At 36.0% G+C, this 19,997-nt stretch overlaps 3 protein-coding genes across 5 annotated transcripts; 1 reads left to right on the top strand and 2 right to left on the bottom strand.

Annotated features, from left to right (window-relative positions):
- Window positions 1-9: 9 nt before the first annotated feature.
- On the top strand, window positions 10-14,182 carry LOC149623250 (NF-kappa-B inhibitor zeta-like). Of its 3 annotated transcripts, XM_089852313.1 has the most exons (6): window positions 7,901-8,032; window positions 8,553-8,745; window positions 11,591-11,810; window positions 12,459-12,573; window positions 12,641-12,846; window positions 13,702-14,182. In XM_089852313.1, the coding sequence occupies exons 2-6, from the start codon at window positions 8,579-8,581 to the stop codon at window positions 14,080-14,082; spliced, it is 1,089 nt and encodes a 362-aa protein (XP_089708439.1). In that variant the 5' UTR covers window positions 7,901-8,032; window positions 8,553-8,578; the 3' UTR covers window positions 14,083-14,182. The 3 variants fall into 3 exon arrangements, with proteins under 3 accessions (XP_089708441.1, XP_089708440.1, XP_089708439.1); XM_089852315.1 differs by lacking the exons at window positions 7,901-8,032; window positions 8,553-8,745 and adding an exon at window positions 10-138; XM_089852314.1 differs by lacking the exon at window positions 8,553-8,745 and having other exon boundaries at window positions 7,892-8,032.
- On the bottom strand, window positions 4,786-8,325 carry LOC149623251 (4-hydroxy-2-oxoglutarate aldolase, mitochondrial-like). The gene is made up of 8 exons (XM_089852322.1): window positions 8,201-8,325; window positions 7,508-7,722; window positions 7,240-7,368; window positions 7,048-7,173; window positions 6,104-6,240; window positions 5,934-6,030; window positions 5,052-5,185; window positions 4,786-4,988 (listed from the first exon to the last, which is right to left on the bottom strand). Exons 2-8 carry the CDS (start codon window positions 7,698-7,700, stop codon window positions 4,839-4,841), a joined length of 966 nt encoding a protein of 321 aa, XP_089708448.1. The 5' UTR covers window positions 7,701-7,722; window positions 8,201-8,325; the 3' UTR covers window positions 4,786-4,838.
- LOC149623249 (putative DENN domain-containing protein 10 B) lies at window positions 14,141-19,465 on the bottom strand. The gene is made up of 8 exons (XM_089852316.1): window positions 19,326-19,465; window positions 18,094-18,279; window positions 16,343-16,542; window positions 16,046-16,274; window positions 15,502-15,613; window positions 15,220-15,428; window positions 14,726-14,823; window positions 14,141-14,660 (listed from the first exon to the last, which is right to left on the bottom strand). The coding sequence occupies exons 2-8, from the start codon at window positions 18,131-18,133 to the stop codon at window positions 14,478-14,480; spliced, it is 1,071 nt and encodes a 356-aa protein (XP_089708442.1). The 5' UTR covers window positions 18,134-18,279; window positions 19,326-19,465; the 3' UTR covers window positions 14,141-14,477.
- Between the last annotated feature and the right edge of the window lie 532 nt (window positions 19,466-19,997).

Here is a 19,997-nt window from a genome sequence, read left to right as displayed (position 1 = left end):
GGGCAGAGAGGTTCTACCCCTAAAACGACAAAGATAAACTGGGACGGATTTAGACAGCGAAACTCGCGAACCATGAAACCGTGAAAAAGGGCCTATACTAAGCCTCGGCCATAACAAACCTCTTAAATCAAGAATGACGTAAGTTCTTTATAAAACTTAGATAAAGTTACATGATTATGGCTTGAAATTTAACCGGGGGGGGGGGGTAACGTTTCATTATTCTTTTTCCATATGACGGAGGAAAGACGGGTCCTCGGCTTGATTCCGAGGAATGAGACCATGATGAGAACCAATATAATTCCTCCCCTCTCCTGGGGGTTCGAGAGATTAAACGGGGGGGGGGGGTTTAAAGAGAGTGTGAACTTAACAGAACTATTCCTAGTCAACAGTCAAGTTTACCATTTTTTTTACGTAGAAATTCCGTAAGGGTACTACAGAATTGTTACTTAAGCCTAAACTACGGATCAATTTAAAAACAACGAAATTTAATTGGCCTAACCTATATGAATGTATCTCTATGGTTAAAAACTTTTTATGGCGTGCAAAGCAGAAGTAATTGTTTAAAATATAAACTAGCAATTTCTTTGTTAGTAGATTAGGTTTAGGAGACACTATAGTGTTGGATTGTCTACCATTGGGTCGAATCCCATTGGATCGAATGTCTCGTTCGACCGAATCCCATTAGACCGAATACCACAATTTGGGCGGTTTTCCAATCATGAATTTTCCTTTCAATCCTATTTTTCTATTGATTTTCCTATTAAACTTCTTGTTATTGCAGAAAATACTAAACCAAACGTAACCTAATATAACAGTAATGTTTTGGAAAAGGCATATTTTTGGAGAAGTCAATGAAGCTAAATTTCAATATTTTGGAAAAGGCGTAACATTGTTAAATGATTTATAAATTATTACTAACCTAATTTAACCAAACCTAAGTTAACATAGAAGTAATGTTTTGGAAAAGGCATATAATTTGAGAAGTCAATGAAGCTAAACATCAATATTTTGGAAAGGCGTAACATTGTTAAATGAATTATAAAATATTACTAACCTAACCTCACCTAACCTAACCAAACCAAACCAAACCTAACCTAAAATAACAGTAATGTTTTGGAAAAGGCATATTATTTGAGAAGTCAATGAAGCTAAATTTCAATATTTTGGAAAAGGCGTAACATTGTTAAATGATTTATAAAATATTACTAACCTAACCTAACCTAACCTAACCTAACCAAACCTAACCAAACCTAACCTAACCAAACCAAACCTAACCTAACCAAACCTAACCAAACCTAACCAAACCTAACCTAACCTAACCAAACCAAACCTAACCTAACCTAACCTAACCTAACCTAACCAAACCTAACCTAACCAAACCTAACCTAACCTAACCTAACCTAACCTAACCTAACCTAACCTAACCAAACCTAAACTAACCTAACCTAACCTAACCTAACTTAACCTAACCTGACCAAACCTAACCTAACCTAACCTAAAAATAAAATTGATTTTCTTATTAAACTTCTTGATACTGCAGCAAATAATATGTGTTCACCAATAACATTCTTCAATAAATAACTTCCATTTTTGGAAATTGTCTAACCCTAACCTAACCATACCTAACGTAATCTAACCTTACCATTAAGAGATCTCCCTCCCAAGTACTGACGGCGCTCGATGCTGCTTAACTTCTTCGATCATCCAAATCACTTTATCCATTGCGCTACTGGAGCCCGGCAACTCAAGGAAAACGCTATGATTTTATATGTGTAAACCCATCCCATTCAGTCGAAAGCTCTTCCATTTAAATATTCCCATTCAGTAGAAAATCGCTCTTTGGGCTATAAATTGTTTTAAATTTGGCTACAATTTTAGAAATTTGAATTCGATCCAACGGGATTCTATCCAATAGGATATTACCTAGTGTTGGAATCAGGGATACATGAAGTAAATAGGAATTCTTGTTTAGACATTTTCTCAACGTATACTATAGGTGGATTTTGTGTTCTGTGCTAGACTAATCAATACAAATAACTAATTTTACCCCAAGGAAAGTTTATTAGGCTTCACGTTGAACTTTGCTCTCGCTTGACCTCGCGTTGTTCCGAACCAATGAAATCACAGTTAGAAATACATTAGATTTGTGACGCCCCTCCCACAAAACCCGCCTTGAAATTAACATCGGAGATACTGGGGCGCAATGATTACTATTATCCGTATTTATTCCTGATGCAATTGTTTGTGAAATACCGTTTCAGATATGTTGTTGAACTAAGCTTCGTGGCTCAATAAACGGAGTTTACTTTTGATTTCACGTGGACTTTAGGGCCTAGAAAACGTCCCAGCCTTTTTAATAAATGACTCTTTATTTCTTGGAGAAGGAAATGGGGATTGAGGATTAACAATAATAGCACGCGGGCCTCGAGGAATTAAACATAAACGAATAGAACGGACCGTGTTTCTTTTTGAACAATGGCCTACAGGGAAAAAAAGAGTTAAAACAATAGAATGCTATGACAACAGACGTAATTAGGCTTAGCCAAGAGATTCAACCTCTTTCTTAAAAGACATAATTATTTCAAAATGATAAATGTTTGCTTAATTTTAGACCAAACTGTTAAGTCACAACGCACGTATTGGCGAATAGTCAAGTTAACACCCATAAACGTGATCAAAATTATTTATAAATGGGTATAGTTTAACCTTTGACCCAGCTGCTAGAATCTTCTTAAGCCTAATTAGTATTACTCTCACACTGTTTGAACAGTTTCACCTATGAAACGGTAAAATTTCATTTGGACAAATTGCGATATTGTTTAACCCAACCATTTTAGTCGCGACCTCTGCGATGTGTGTGTTTGAATTTGAAACTTAGAATTAAAGTACATTTACGCTTCGCATCAGTTACATTAGTGTGTTGACCAATCCATAAGGTAACGCAAATCGGACTAACCAACTATTTTTAGTCGCAATCCCTCTCGAAAAAACATTAGGCCTAAATTCCGACCTCAATGTTTGAAATTTAGAATTAAACTACATTTAGGCTTAGCATCAACATTGATCTATTGACCAAAGCATGAAAATGATGAAATAATGCAAATAAAGATAAATTGTAGTAATTTCGCAAAGTGAAACTCTTAAAAAAATTCGTATCGTTAAACCAATTCTTTTCGTAATTTAACATTTGAAATAGAGAGAAAAAAATTATGCATCCTTTTTTTTTTCATTTTTGGTTTTCTATTTCTAGGAATTGAAACTTTTGCTGAACCTTGTATAATAGGTTCGGCCTCGCTTCGCCTCTAGCCTTAAGCAAAAATATATTTCAGAAAGATACGATGCTCTCTTTTTTACTTATGATCAAAGGAAAGAATAAATATTTATGGGGCACTTTAACGAAAAACGCGAGCCAGTTTATCCCTGCCATTAGATTCGCTAATTAAATTACTAAATAAAAACGTAATGGAAAAATACTGAAAAGGTCCATCATTTATTTTAATCTAAGTTGGGGTAAATTAATATTTTGTTAATTATAACAAGAAGAAAGTTTAAGACGAGTCACGCTTCGGGTTTCAATCAAAAACGTCTATCAGAGTACACTAAAAATCAATAAAATTTACATTCAAAATTTATGCTAATGTACCCAGTACCCCGTTAAACAATTTGAATAAATTTAGGTAAAACGTGTGTGGCTCTAACGGCTTTCCAATAAGGGTAAATTGAGTAACTTTCATCCACTGATGATATTAAAAACGCGTAGGAAATTATTTCCAAATCCTCGGGGTCCCTAAAAAGGTATATGTATACTCGTATAGACAGAAAACTGTAATAATACCCCCACTCTTATACGGAATAGTATAATTTGAGCCCAGGATTGAACGATGTAATAGAGATGGTTACCATGGAGATATTTTCCCTCGTAATAATCCCTTCTAACCCTAACCTAAAACTCTCGGTAAGCCTAACGAGCAAATGTTCGTTTGAATCGTAGTAGGGTAGATAAATTCTATCTCTTACTTTTCATGAGGATCGCGTCCCTTTTGCCCTAACCTCTAACCAGTACTCATCAAGGACCAAAGCTTCCCCTTTCCAAAAACATAACTTACCCATGAAATAAGCGGGAAACAGAGAGGGCTGGAAAAATCACATAAGAAAAGAGGCGGGAACGAGAGAGGGGGAGGGCTGGAAAAATCCTAACAATAGAAAAGGATGATAAATAATGTTTTTGTTGCTATAGAAGTCACCTACTGAGTGTCATATCTCAAAGAAAAACGTTACTATATTGTCTGTAAAGAACAAATTGGCTTATATCAAGTATATAAATAGATTTTCTTTTTTTGTTCTGGGGTGTTATGTGAAACATCTTTCATTCAAAATGTGATGGCATTTATCAAGATTCGAGATAAATTGAAAATACGGGGGCGAAAGAATGTTTCTCAGACCAGTAAAAATGAATATACAGTATATACAGGGTGTTTCTGATAAGTCAGGCATAAATTAAGGGGGATTTTGAGTTGAAAATGTTCTATGGCATTTTGCCGTCCGGGACACTGTTTTCAAGTTAGGATTGGAGTGTTTTAGGGATGACCCCTTAATTAAATTACCATTGTATTTCTATTTCTTAATTAAATTTAAGGGATCATCCGTAAAATACTCCAATCTTAACTTGAAAACGGTGTCCCTTAGGGCAAAATGTCATAGAACATTTTCGACTCAAAATCGCCCAAAGAACATCCCCGTAATTTAAGGCACACTTATCACCCTGTATCTGTAAATAAACTCAAAATTATTTGCTTTAATTTTAATTTTAAATTTCTACAATAAGATCAAATGATTAATTACAAAAACCCATTATCAGAAAAATCGTTCCTTAAAGCCTGAGTCTTTTCAGGGGTCAGAGGTTGCATTGGAGATCTGGTTGGACCCCCGTACAAACCAAACCAATCCATCGCCTGTTTAACTCCAGGGATCCCAAATTTTTTGGTCACCTACAATGACGGAAGTAGGCACTTAAGCCTTGGCTAAATTAGACTTAGTGTAAAAATAAATACCGCTGAATTTGGCGATATTAATCGATGCTGGAGAAGCCGGGCTTCTTCCCGTTTCGAACTAATGGCCAATGTTTGTAAATGGCACAGTTCTTTTCCCAAAACATTGGCTAAACCAAATATTCCGCCAACGCAACCTTAACACGTCATAAACGTAACACGATTAACATAAACCACATTCAGAACACTTAGAAGAACATTCAGAGATTTGTTTGCAGGTTTTTATCCCCCAATTAATCCCGATTCCTCAACTATCACCACCATATTGGCAAACTTGCAACGAACCAAACGCGAAATTATCAGCTCAATGTTCTCAGTCGTAAACTATAACCAAGAAGTGGTATCTAGTTTATTAGGGAGAAGGTATAAATTCGCCACATTTCCAGCTTTATCTCCAGTCCAAACAAACGTAGGTCCGGAGTTAATCCCCGCATCTAAATTACAAGCAGCATCTCATTGGTTCTTAAAAACTCACGTCAGCGCGACGCGAATGACGAAAATTACGTATTCTCCGACTGAGGAGAGGTGAAATAGCCCGGCCTCCTTTTACCCCCCCCCTATATTTTGAAATGGGGACTGTGACTATGGCGCGCGAATACTTAGCCATCTTATGCCTACTCTCTAATAAACTATATATCACTTCTTGCTATAACCATAAATAACAACAATAGGTATGACACTGAATACGAGTAAAACATGTTTTCCACCAACGCAACTCGTTAGAAAATATTTTGACAATTAAAACTAATTTTCGTAGCTAAGCAATCAACCCCTGTTGAAAGGTACATGTAGCGTCATAGATACGGAACACATAAAATTACGCAGTAACGCATTTCATACTTTTTGCTATTAAGTTACTTATTCCATAACTTCTAACCAACTAACCTATTGTCAATGCGGGCAGAAAAAATCCACCTGAGCCGGCGAGTAATTGAAAATCATTATCTTTCGTTTTGTGGACAATGTACCCCATTTTAGCCACCTTCAAGTTATAGATTCCGTGATCAAGTCAAATTTATCAGTCCCTAAGGTTTTTTTGCCGGTTCAACACTTACATCGCCACCGCTATCTTTCATTCCGATAATATTAGGATGGGTCGATAGTCTTATTACCAAATCAGCCTGAACGTCCAACGAGGTATTCGCCGGTACACTGTACAGTATAATAGGTACAGGACTCGAATCGGCTACCTGTGTAAAAGATTAAATAATTACGCGATAGGTCAGGGTTTCTATACAGGGTGTTTCGGATAAGGCTACCAAACACCCTGTATACAAAAAATTGTACCAGGGATAGATTTAATTTTAGAAGTAGGAATGGAGAACAGAGTAATGTGGGCGCGCGTCTAAGTCCTGGACCCTGTTTCCCGGGACGGAGGGGTATGAAAAAAGAGGCGGGTCATAGCGACAGAGTAAATAAGTATTTTTCACCGTCCACAACAGCAACGTCATCATAACGTAGGCGCGATACTGAAATTCCCCCGTTAGGGGGATGGAATCGAGGTAAGAGATATAAGCCTATGACGTGGCAACAATGGGTTTGCCCTCTCCCTATACTGGGCTAGTTTAGACTAACCGTTCTCCATTCCTACTTCTAAAATTATTAAACCTATCCCTGATTGTACAGATTTTAAGAAGTTCACTCTAAAACGTGTACAGGGTTCATATATATACGAAATTATCAAAAGCAAATCCCTACGAAGAACTAGTTTTCCTGTACTACAAATTCGCCTTCGTGTCTAGCTAAAGAATATTTCGTCCTGCAGGACTAGGTACTTCACCAATAAAAAGTTTAACTCTTTATTTTCCCTGAATGTTTTGTGCAAAATCAATAGACTAATGGCACCCCATGTTATTCCCCAATAGAGCTTAATACAGTCGAAGGCAGAGGGCTGCCATTACTCTATTGGGGGTCTTCCCTGTTCTTCGTGTTCGTACGAAACCTGTTTTACGTCTAGAGCTTAAACTCTCTATAATAATCAAAAATGGCCGCCTTAACTTTGTGTAATGTTGAAAAAGGGCCTCATCCGTCATTCCACCTTTATAATAAGACGGTGTAACGACTAAACAAGCGTTGGCACCCGCTTCCGCCATTTTTCTAGTCATTTCGATAGTCGCGCGTGTCGCTTAACGAATAAATTTGAATATAGTTAACATTAAATATACCCGCATTCTTAATTATAATCATTTACATTCGCATCCACTCCCAGCGATAAGTAATTTATCTTTTCCAATATGCTCTTTGGTGAACTTAATGACGGAAACTCTTTCTTCGGGTGTTAAAAACGCGAATTCCCCAGTAGATCCTTGTATGACGTATCCTTGGTGTTAATTAATATTTACATTTATTTTTGTTGCGTTTAAAAACCCCTTATTATCGTTATAAAATTTAAAGGAAATAGGAAAGTAACAAAAAAAAATAATAAAAAAAATAAACAATTGTTTTAAATGATAACTTACCCTTGAAAGGAACCGAGTTCCAAGTTTTTAAGTTGCTTTTAAGCATTTCGTAATGAATATTTTCATCTTTATCAAATGGAGTCGTAATTGGCGGGTAAACGCCGGAAATATCCAGTATTTTACTGGATTTGTGTCTCATAAACATTTTTCCGAGGTTTGAAGTGGCACATAGCACATTTTTATTGGAAATCATGGTGATTTCTCGTATTTGTGATCTATAAATATGTAAATCACTTAAAAGTTTTAGAGAGTGAGTAGCCCCTCGCTCCCGATCAGCTGGAAAAGCGCGCTATACGGATACAGGTTCGCTGCCTAGCAACGCTTACAGTTCGCATCTGTTACGTCATATACTGAGAGTCTGACGTGACGTCGCGTGAAGTCCCAAAGCCTCCGAAAAAAAATAATGGCAGACCGAGGCCCGAAGAGTCAAACTTTTAAACGTCAAACTAAAACTACTTAAAAGTTACTATAGTTGTTTTGATAAATAAAAAACATGCTTAAACGTAAGCTAAGCACCTTTTTAAGGTAAATGAAGCTCTTATTGCATGCTATTTCATATAAAACTGGGAGCATGAATTACTGTAAATGCTAAGCCTAACTATGTAGGAATTCCGAAAAACTTTGTTAATTTAAGTTAGTTTAAAAGTTAATTATGTTAATTTTACGATTTAAATAACAAAAACACGTTCTTACCAACCAAAAATTATAATATTTGGAACCGTAGAATAGCCTAAAATATATTAAAAATTAAAATGCTTAAACCGAGGTATATTACATCATGATTACATCTACAAAGGGGGATAATTCAACTAGAATTAAATGCTTAATTTCTGTTTTAAATTGAATAAAGAGTTACTTAATGATAAATAAAGTCTCGAGTCAAAAACAAGTCTTATACATTGCCTATTTATTATTTTAAATGTTATTGGGGTCAAATTATGAATTAAATGAGTTTTATACCAACTTTTCATTGAATGATCCCTATAATAGCGTAATTTCAAGGATAATAAGCTTTCTATTTTAAATTAAAAAACTTTCCTTCTAGAGGGAATAGCTTTCGTTCGGTTTGGTATGGGTGTAAGTTTCCTAAACATTGGAGGTTTGCGGCATTTAGTCTGCTCACAGTTCTTAACCAAACTACGTGCCATGTGGACATGTTTTAACGCTATGTTTAGAAGTTGCGTAAATAGTTTCATGTGTTATAAATTCATGATATATGATTGGATACCCCTAGACCAGTAAGTTTTATTAATTTACGCGTGTTTTAATGAACTTTCCAAACTTGGAATATTGTCAATACTTCTTTTTATGAATTTTTACTAATATTTTAAAGGGGGTATCAAAAATTGGGATACTTAGTTAAACTCCCTTTAAATTTTAAATTAAACTGTTATTAACATTAAGTTAAGATGGTACTAACAGGGATAAACTTAATTTTATAAAAATGTCATCAAAAGAAAATTTATGACCCATTTAAATCACAATAGATAAATTTTGGGGACAATATTATTTTCTTAAATTTTAGAAGAATAAAAATTATTACTTAGAAATTTGAAAGCCGATAGTTAAGGGCCCCCTAATACCGTAATTATTATTCTAGCCTAAAAGAGGTTAAATGTATTTCATAAGCTAGAGGTATTAAGTTATCCACATTTATGTAGCACAGATTTTTGCGTACGGTTGTCAGAAAACCCAGGAATAAATAAAATGTTAAGTTCGACGTTTTGCGGGATATCATGTTTCAATTTGTAAGTAATTTTTGCGTAGTTTATATCCCCTTTAAACAATCTATAAATATATTATAAAATAGCCTTAACACTTATCTGAACCTGACACACACACACCACGCGAAGTTCTAATAATCCGGCCGAGAAAGCAAAAGTTTTCCTCAATTAAAACTAGCAGAGGTCATTATACAATGGCATCAGATAAAAAAAAAATACTTTCTATTTATAAATATTTAAAAGTTACCTTATACTATGTATGGTATAACGGCACAGATTTCCCTTTTTATATTATTAAAAAAAAAAAAAAACTAGATAATGTAACAGGAAAACTTTACGTTCAAGTAAAACCCAAAGTAACGTTAGCTAAAACATCGCAAAAATAATTTTTTTATATAAATAAATTAATGATTTATATCTATGCAAATAAAAATACAGAAATTTCTTACCACCTAACGCAGAGAGAAGTACCGTTTTTACGCGAAGATGTCCCACTTAAAAAGGTCCTAGTTGTTTAAATTTTGCAATAGTTTATGTAAGCGTAGTTGTATTCAATTTTAGATAAGGTGTTTTGTATCATTTAATATTTTTTTTTTTTTTGATAACTTAAGGGAGATTCTTCTATTTGATTTATATAGCAAGTGTAGGAGCTATTCTAGTATTGACAGTGCCTAGCTTTGTTAGTGTTTAAGACTATGTTATATCAAGAAGTTATATCTAGTATCTCAGAGAGAAGGTATAAATTCGCCAGATTTCCAGCTTTATCTCCAGTCCAAACGTATAGTAGGTCCGGAGTCAATCCCCGCCTCTAAATTACAACGAGCATCTCATTGGTTCTTGAAAACTCACGTCAGCGCGACGACGCGAGGGACGAAAATTACAGTCATATTTTCCGACTGAGGAGAGGCAGCGAAATAGCCCGGCGCCTCCTTTTACGTCCCCCCTTGTATTTTGAAAGGGGGACTGGGACTGTGGCGCGCGAATACAAAGGCATCTTATACCTTCTCTCTGAGATACTGATATAACTTCTTGGTTATATAGTGCGGAGTATCAGTAATAGACTCCTTAGCTTCTATAGTGCTACAGTCTTAAGTTGAAACTTGATAAATGTTTATACTAAACTTGGGTTCTGTAGCGCTATACTCTTACGTTGAAACTTTTCAATGCCGTGGGTCTTCGGAATTTCTATTAATTTTAATTATCAGGGAGCCCAGCCAAAAATTTAAACTGCTTATAGGAAAAATAGTAATTTTTTTATGGAATTATAGAATGTTTTTATAGGAAATATAGGACTAAAAATGCTCATACATAACACTATTTTGGCAGTAGAAAAATCTCAAAAAGAACTAGACAGCACAATTTCGGTGTCTATTCAAATGTGATCTCGATAAAAGAACTAAATTTTGATAAATTTGATGCTAAACTATACGAAAACTTCGACTAAGTCAAAAACATAGGATAATATAGGACAAGTTCAAAAACATAGGAATTATAGGACCGCTGGGCTCCCTTACTTATTTATAAGTTAATTACTGGATAACTTCATAAACTTAATTGGCAATAAAATTCATATTATCTTTCAAACACTAAGCTTAAATTTGAACGTTTGATGATTGCTTTAAACATAAAAAATAAATAACCTTGAAATGAATACTACTTCTGTAATAAATTCTTTCGTTTTGAATTATGGAACCATTAGTAATTTTAATGATTCCAAAGTATAATCATGACCATGCATATTGTCCCGTATTATCATAATTTTATAAGATATGTTCCATAAGTATGAGACTTCCTATACTTCGTAATGCTAGAGACTTACTGCTCGGGCTAGTTCGAGAACGACGCCTGAATTGACTTACACTCGGTTTTGCAGTCCATCTTCTTGCTATTTAGTCTGTACTAAGCCTTTGACAGCGCCTCACCAGACGTCGCTTTAGGAGAATCTATGACCTACGTCACCATAAGTTTATAAGATATGTTCCATAAGTGTGTCACTCGTTAATGAGAGCTTGTCATGAAGTGACGTAGGTGAAACGTCATAGATTCTCGTAAAGCGACGCCTAGTGAGGCGCTGTCAAAGGCTAAGGACAGACTAAATAGGAAGATGTACTGCAAAATTAACCGAGTGTAGTCAATTCTCGCTTGTCGTTCTTGAACTAGCTCTCATTAAGCCTCTAACATTACGAAGTATGGGTAGTGACATACTTATGGAACATATCTTATAAACTTATGACGTCACTTTATGACAAGCTCCATTTTGTAACCAGTTACAAACTTATGGAACATATCTTATAAACTTATGGTATTATTTAGGAACTTTTCAGGCTTGCCAATTTTGAAAAGTAACTTTTCCCTACAGCAAAATGGGTGGAAATCGTTCCAGCTTAAATGGAATGCCACCAGACGTTAGAGAGTTGCACGTAGCGGTTATGAGAAATGACGCGGCCACAGTTCAAATACTTGTGGAAGCCGGAATTGACTTAAACTACCCATGGCGCAGCCCTGAACCACCCAGCATTAAAGATGGGAGCACCCCACTTTGCGAAGCAGTTTCGTTAAATCACAGACACATAGTTGAGGTTGTCAACACTTTTTAAACCTCAAAAATTAAACGATGCCAATACCGTCGAAATTATAAAATAATCAAATTAAAGGAAGGGTGAAGTAGAAAATCAAGAGATTTTTTATCGATTCTTCTACTAATTATAAGATCAGTCTGCATAGTGAAACATTCAGGAAATACAGATTCCGAATGATTTTAAAATTCAAATTAGGTTCAGATTTTAAGGATGATTTTAAACAAGGACTTCCGACCAATCGCGTAACGCCCTGCCTTTTTGTTGACAAAATTCTCGTGGCACGTTCCATGTTGAATGAAATTTATCACGAGATTTGATAAAATTAGGCGCGCTACGTGACAATCGTGGCGCGAGACACGGAGCGTGCCATTAGAATTTTGTTAATAAAAAGGCAGGGCGTCACGCGATTGGTCGGAGGTCCTTGTTTAAAATTATCCTTAAAATCTGAACCTAATTTGAATTTTAAAATCATTCGGAAGTATTTCCTGGATGTTTCACTATGCAGACTGGCCTTAAAATTGGTAGAAGAATCGATAAAAAATCACTTGATTTTCTACTTCACCCTCCCTTTAAGAGAGTTACAATTTCGATGAAATTGGTTACTTTAATCTTAAAAATGGCGTTTAATTCCTTATCTTTCAATTAAAGATTTTAATAGCGGCTGGAGCAATTGTTAATAAACCCGACAGCTTTGGTTGTACGCCCCTTCATAAGGCAGCCTATCATGGACGCGCCATTTTAAGTCAAACACTAATCGTCGCGGGTATATTTAAATAACAAATAATAATAATAAAAAAATAACGTACGATTAAGGCGTCCATTTCTTTCAGGCGCTGATTTCCATTTGAGGGACCACAATTTGAATACTCCACTTCATATTTGCGTCCAAAATGCTTTGGTTCATAACAACGTTGATACGGTGAAGGCCATAATCGAAGCTGGCGCCAGAGTTAACGAACCAAATCGATTCGGAAAAATCGCCCTTCATTACGCGGCACTTTGGGGTTTAGGCGAGATCACCGAAGTTCTAATCAAAGTAATGTAAATAGTCAAATGTGGATGAGAGGGAAAGTATGACAATGGCCATAGAGCCTGTGTTAAAATACGCGGACATCAAAGTTTCGCCAATAACTATTTACTTTACTAGTGACTGATGGACTCGCAAACTCGCGACTGAAAGTAGTTCAGACATTTATGCTCCTTGGTCTAACCATAGCCCACTCGATCACGCGCATCACGACGCAAGCTGCTCGCTCTATAGCTAAATTACCGAGATTTGTTTTAAACGTATCTAGTTTTTTGTGCTCTTCTATTGCTTCGATAACCGTACTTAAATCCATATTATACCTTCAAATACCTTTTAAAACATTACCAGCTACTCTGTCCTAACTACAAACACAAATCGAGGAAGTTCTAGCATACAAAATAGCAGACGACGGTAACCGCTTAACCGCGAATTAGCCTTATTCCTGATCAGCGCCACCAACCCATAGCGGCGACTTTGAGAACTACTGTAATCGGCAAGCCAATCAGAAGTCGCTAAAATCTGGTGACGTCACTGACGGGCACTCTCGGGGTCTTACCAAAAATGACGTCACCAGATTTTAGCGACATCTGGTTGGCTTGCCGCTTATAGTAGTTCTCAAAGTCGCCGCTATGGGTAGGTGGCGCTGATCAGGAATAAGGCGAATTAACACAAGACCTATTTTAAGGGAGTGAACAGTCCCAGTATAGCTACGCCAATAAAACGGTCAACTACGGCGAAACTCTGATGACTCGCGACTGACTTTTGGCCATTTTCATACTTTTCCTCCCATCCACTTTTGAAATAGTTAAATGTTAATACAATCTTAATTAATTAATAAAAACTTTGTTGTTAATTTAATTTCAGGCGAATTCCGCCATAGATCACGTTGATTTGAAATGGAAGACGCCTTTATATTGTTGCATTCGCGCTATAAACGTTTTACAAAGGCGACGAGAAGTTTTCCAACAACATTTACCAGCGATTAAAGTATTGGTTTTAAGCGGTTGTGATACCTTAAACTTTGCCTCTTGGTTAAGACATCATCAAATATTGAGTCCATCTTATCACGCCAACGAAGAATTGTACCAATGGTACGTTTCGTCTCAACCGGAATGTTTAAAGCATTTGTGTCGACAAGTTATTCAAAAACAAATTAATTACCACGAAGATAATGCGGGTTATAAAATTAAAACGCTTCCGTTACCGTCAACGTTGAAGGAGTACTTGGTGAGGAAATTACTTTAAAATGAACGCCAGTTTTTGTTTACGCAATCATTTTGTAAATAAACTTTAAGGAACGTAATTTATAAATAAAATAAAACTATTTTTAATAAATTGACATAAACGTTAATTAATTAATTTTAAGTTACAAATGCAAATTTAAAAGGAATAGAGTAGTGTCAGTATCTATAAGAGTTTTTAGACGGTTCCTATAGAGTGCTGTCAGAAGCGCCGGTGTGACGTCACCCATGCTGTTTTCCCATAAAGAAAAAAAACGGTAACTGTCATGGCCGCCCATTGCTAAAGGCAGACTCGTGACGTTTAACCTTGGATCTGACGTCACAACTGACAGCACTCTATAAGGTTAATTAACGTTAAAACTAGGGGAATTAAATTTTTAAGTCAGAAAGGTAAGGTGTTTACGTCATAACAACGTAGCTTTCAGCTACCGCTAGTTGCCATAAAAAGTTTTCCAGAGCTGGACTATATTTTTTCTCCTTTAAATCTTCGTAAGAAATAGCCAATTTGGTTGCATCTTGACCGCATGGTTTGGACATTGATTTGAGATTATTTAAAAGCTCCGATGTTTTATCAGCAATTTCCTATAACGACAAGCGATATTTTAATCAACTTTGATTAAGTTTAATCATAATCAAAGAAGACTCACTTTAATAACTTGATGTTCGCTTAAATCGTTGTTATTTTCCGATTGCCTAACCATAAAAACGGCAATTTCTTTGTGCGTTTTACTCATAGAGAATGAGTCTATGGATTACGAAAGAGTTTAAGAAAGATTTATACGAACTTCTAAGCCTATAGCAAGAAGTTATATCTAGTATCTCAGAGAGAAGGTATAAATTCGCCAGATTTCCAGCTTTATCTCCAGTCCAAACGTAGCCTGTCCGGAGTCAATCCCCGTCTCTAAATTACAACCATCCAGCATCTCATTGGTTCTTGAAAACTCACGTCAGCGCGACGACGCGAGTGACGAAAATTACAGTCATATTTTCCGACAGAGGAGAGACGAAATAGCCCGGCCTCCTTTTACGTCCCCCCTTGTATTTTGAAAGGGGGGACTGGGACTATGGCGCCTGGCGCGAATACAAAGGCATCTTATACCTTCTCTCTGAGATACTGATATAACTTCTTGCCTATAGTTACCTCTGGAATGAGGTGGTACCGTTATTTCAGTAGCTGCTAAATTTATAAAAAGATCGCAGAGATCTGTTCGACTTTCAATAGCAGCGTCGCAAAAGCCAGCTACGTAATAAGGTAAGCCGGAAAGTTCCGATATTTCCGCATTTGTAATCTCCATATGAGGGTAAAGTATATCCCAGTTTTGTCGATGCCAAACTAACGCGGGCAAGGCTCTAAAATTTAATAGAAGCTTGCGGCGTAAATAGGCTTATTTCCCCTGATAAAATTAGGCCTAAAATATCTTGCCTTATGAATTTAAGTAGAGAATCCAGCTTATGATGATAAACTAAGATACGTTTCTTAAGCATTAACGCCGTGTAGATGAGTATGGATTCCAAACCAAACATTCTAATTAGTTCTAGAATTCAAACTAGGTTTTAAAGAAATTTCCCCTCAAGATCTTGATTAAACCAGAAGTGAGATGAGAGCAGAAGTACTGAGCTAACCAAATTCTTCACTTGGCGAAGGTGAATATTCTTGATAACACAAGAACGGTTGGCCCTCTAGTAGCGGTTTCTGAATTTTCCCTCCAAAACGTGAGACGATCGCGGTGGTAGACGGCCGAACTAGATTCAAGGAGCCGCGTCCGTGTTCGGCCGCTTTAGGTTGAGGGGAAGGGGGTTGGAAATGTTTTTGGAACTCGACCAATTTTTTTCTCTGTAGTGTAGGCGCGATGGAAGCGGCATAAAATCCTCAAATTTGTTCACTAGTGTCAGGATCAACTATCAATGCTAGAGCCCTTCACTTCTAGTCTCATCTCACTTCTGATTAAACTTAAAATAATGCGTGCCTTTAATGGAAACCTTAGCAAATGCGCTTTTTTGATCAAAATCTTTCGTTAAAAATGTTCCATTCTCTTCGGTAGTGCAAGAGCCTCTTATAATGACTGATAAGTAAAGATTCAACGTAACAGCGGGGTTGCCACTTTTGCAGTATGATTTACTGAGAATTCTACCCAAAGCTTCGTATTTTTCAGGATTAAAATCTCTAGTTTGAATAACCAGAGCGAATTGTTTCACCTGAATATTAAAAAATAGAAGCGATGATGTTCAAGAAGAAAAGCCTAAGCTATAGAAAGTTTACTCACTCGAGGTAACTTATCCGCGTCAAAAACATCAGAGATGTACATGTAAAACCATGATAAGTTGTGATGGCAATATCGAAATTGCAATTGTCTGTTAGAATAGTCACTTTCCAACCCACATTTGCTTAGCAAAAGCTTCCGATCATCAACAACAATACCAGGATAACACCATGTCCATAGGATATCATTATTTGTATCCCGTTCTATTAATTATGTAATGATAAATTCTGATGTTAATTCCAAAAATTAAAACATTAAACAAGTCTTCCTTTGTGTCTCTGATCTATTGTGTTTTGTTTAAGTATTTTACTATTTTTGTACAATTATTTATCGTTTAGTTTTTTTTTGTTATTTATTTATTTATTTATTATTATTATTATTATTATTATTATCTGTATTTGTGCTGTGTGCCATCGTGGATAAAGAATGCCCGTCAGGAAATTGTTTCCACGCTATAGGATAGGCAACTCCCTATCTTGAACGACAGCTTATTCTGTATATATTCTGTTACAACATCTGTTGTTGTCAGCACGCGCAAAGCTAGGTCTCTATGTAACCTAGCTTTGCGCGCTTTGCGCGTGCTGACAAGACGCCAAAAAACAGGATATTTTAAATCCTGAGCATGAATATTTCATTAGTCTCTTGTCAGCACGCGCAATACTACGTTACATAGAGACCTAGCTTTGCGCGTGCTGACAACCGAAGCGGTAACAGAGTATATACAGAATAAGCTGTCGTTCTAGATAGGGAGTTGCCTATCCTATAGCGTGAAAACAATTTCCTCACGCATATTATTTATCCATGGTAGTACGTCACACCCTCCCAAGTCTTACCGCTGTTCTGGTAGCCATATTGGGTGATCTCAGCTTTATTCCTGCTTTAAACCCACCAATATGGCGGCGTAAATTATCTTTTCCCGAAATAAAATAATTTTTCAAATTTTACAGTAAGCCTTGGTCTCAAAATATTGTAATTTAGATTTTGACTTAATAAAAAGAGCCCATACGCGGCTAAATTCAAGAATAGCTCCCGGTAACGGATTTTAAAAATTTTTTTTTCTTCTGAAAGAGAAAAATGCGACAAAAATTATGGTGCAAAAATTTTTTGGGGCAAACAATTATTAAGGAAGATACAGCTAGTTTTAATTTTAATTGCTCTGGACAGAAAACAGCACAATTTAAGCTATATTACCTTACTTTTATTACCTTTTCCAAAACGTTCATGTTTACAGTTGGTTAGGTTAGGTTTGGTTAGGTTAGGTTAGGTTTGGTTAGGTTAGGTTTGGTTAGGTTAGGTTTGGTTTGGTTAGGTTAGGTTTGGTTAGGTTAGGTGTGGTTAGGTTAGGTTAGGTTAGGTTAGGTTAGGTTAGGTTAGGTTAGGTGTGGTTAGGTGTGGTTAGGTTAGGTTAGGTTAGGTTAGGTTAGGTTAGGTTCGGTTGGGTTAGGTTAGGTTACGTTAGGTTCGGTTGGGTTAGGTTAGGTTTAGCCGAAAATAAGCAGTCGACATTTTTTATAGCATAAATTGTGCCATCTTCTACCCAGGGCAATTAAAATTAAAACTAGCTCTATCTTCCTTAATAATTGTTTGCCCCAAAAAATTTTTGCACCATAATTTTTTTCGCATTTTTCTCTTTCAGAAGAAAAAAAAATTTTTAAAATCCGTCACCGGGAGCTATTCTTGAAAACTCCCCCATACGCATAATTTACATCAATGCAATAAAATTACGACATAATATATTAGTTAAACATAATTACCTATTAATCCAATGGCTATTAAATCGCTAACGGGAGTCATTTTACAGCAAACAGAGATCTCTAAGCACCCGGCAACTTGATGAAGCAGACGACAGCAAAGTTCTGTTTCTTCCCGCTATGGGGCGGTTATGCCGAGTTTAGCCTTCGGATTTAGCGCTTTTAACATAGATTCCCACCAAATTCAAACTGGAAAACGCACGTGTTGGCGAGATTTATGACAAATTTGGCAATAAGTAAATAATTTTAAGTTTTATGTATTTTAATGATTGAAAAATATGAAAAAATCCTTAAAATTAGAAGAATTATTAATTATTTTGAGAAATATTTCTATAATGTTAGTTTATGACCACAACGATATTGATTCCAAACAAACTATTATATCAAACCAATTAAAACTGCTAGTAAACAATTTTATCGCGTACTAAATTTTAAAACTATATAATGTTCTTTATCTTTTAACTTCTTCAGTTTCTGTTAAGTTGTCCTTGTTATCGGCAAAAATAAAAGTAACAAATAAATATCATATTGCCAAAGATATTGCCTAACTCAATTGAATGTTTAAAAATTTGAACTTAAGCTTATTAAGGTTGACGAACCCTTTCAGGGTTATCGAAAGAGAGAGAAAAATCAATATCATTCGTAAAGGCGAAGGAACTCTGGCAGTCTGTCACCCAGCTAGGATCGGATTTCAAACTAAGCTTATTAAATTTGTTCGAGTCATTATGGGATGGTTAGGCTGGGGAAGAGAGGGGCAAACAGAAATAACAAAAACTAAGGAACTAGGATAAACCCTTCGGTTGTTGTTGTTTTCGACGATATTTATCTCTAGTTTCTTTGGTCGACCCTTCAGCACCGAGACACACAATCCTGACATTCATTATTTTATATCTTCTTTCGAATAAATAACAAAAATCAATCTAGTATGGCTATTTTCCATTAATGAATTTCAACACCTTTCGCGAAAAATTGGCAAATGTTCCATACCGTAGATTTTGTATGCGTAATTAATTTTAAGTGATTGTATTATTTATTAAGTTTCAAGCGGAACGAAAGTATGAAACTTCAAAGTTTAAACAAAGTTCAAGGATTTAATTTTTTGATATGGCTAGCCATAATGTCGCCGCCAGGAAGGTGAACTTGTAAATTTTGCACCTGCCTTCTTCGTCTTTCATTAGAACCCAATACACAGTTCACTCTAATTTGTTTAAAAGGATAAAAATAATAATACTCACGACTTTCCGTGATTTAATAATCCTGAATTTTTAATTTTTAGGTATTTTCAAAGAATATTCTAGGTCTTTAGTATTCACACCTACATTGGGGGGAAAAAGATTTCTTGGAAACATGGATGTACAAAATTCGTTTTCTCCCCTCTAACAAATCCAGACAACAAAATGTTATTTAGATAGTTACTATAGGATGGTGGTTAGGGCCATGGACTTTGTACTGTAAAGAGGACCAGAATTTTCAGACCCGAACATGAAAATACATCTCATTTACTTCACCCCACGCGCTTACATTTAACTGATCTTGATATACCAGATAAATTACAGATCCTAAATTTTGCATCCCACTCGTGAAGCATAGCGTTTACAGCGCTGAAATCACATTTGGAATGACTTTGAGAATCCTAACGATCCCCCTAACAATGCGCTCTCCCAGTTTTCCTATCCCATATAGTGTTTATAAGATCCATGTTTAGGGTAAATCAACCAAGATAGATAGATATATAGATAGAGAGTTTTAAAAGCAGGGGCCAAACTTAAGTTAATAAATCGCATGAGGTGATCGTTTCCACCCAATCAGATTTGACATCGAGACAGCTTCCCAAATACCCATGGGCCTCCGTCTAACAGGCTAACACTCTAACAGAATGTTTTCCCCAATGCTTTCAGAGTCAATTT

This window comes from Phalangium opilio, unplaced genomic scaffold, assembly GCF_054372755.1.
Source record: "Phalangium opilio isolate 3A_F unplaced genomic scaffold, DU_Popi_V2 ptg000113l_1, whole genome shotgun sequence".
NCBI lineage: Eukaryota > Metazoa > Arthropoda > Arachnida > Opiliones > Phalangiidae > Phalangium > Phalangium opilio.
The sequence above is the reverse complement of the archived record's forward strand: the minus strand, read 5'-3'. Positions and strand labels throughout refer to the sequence as shown.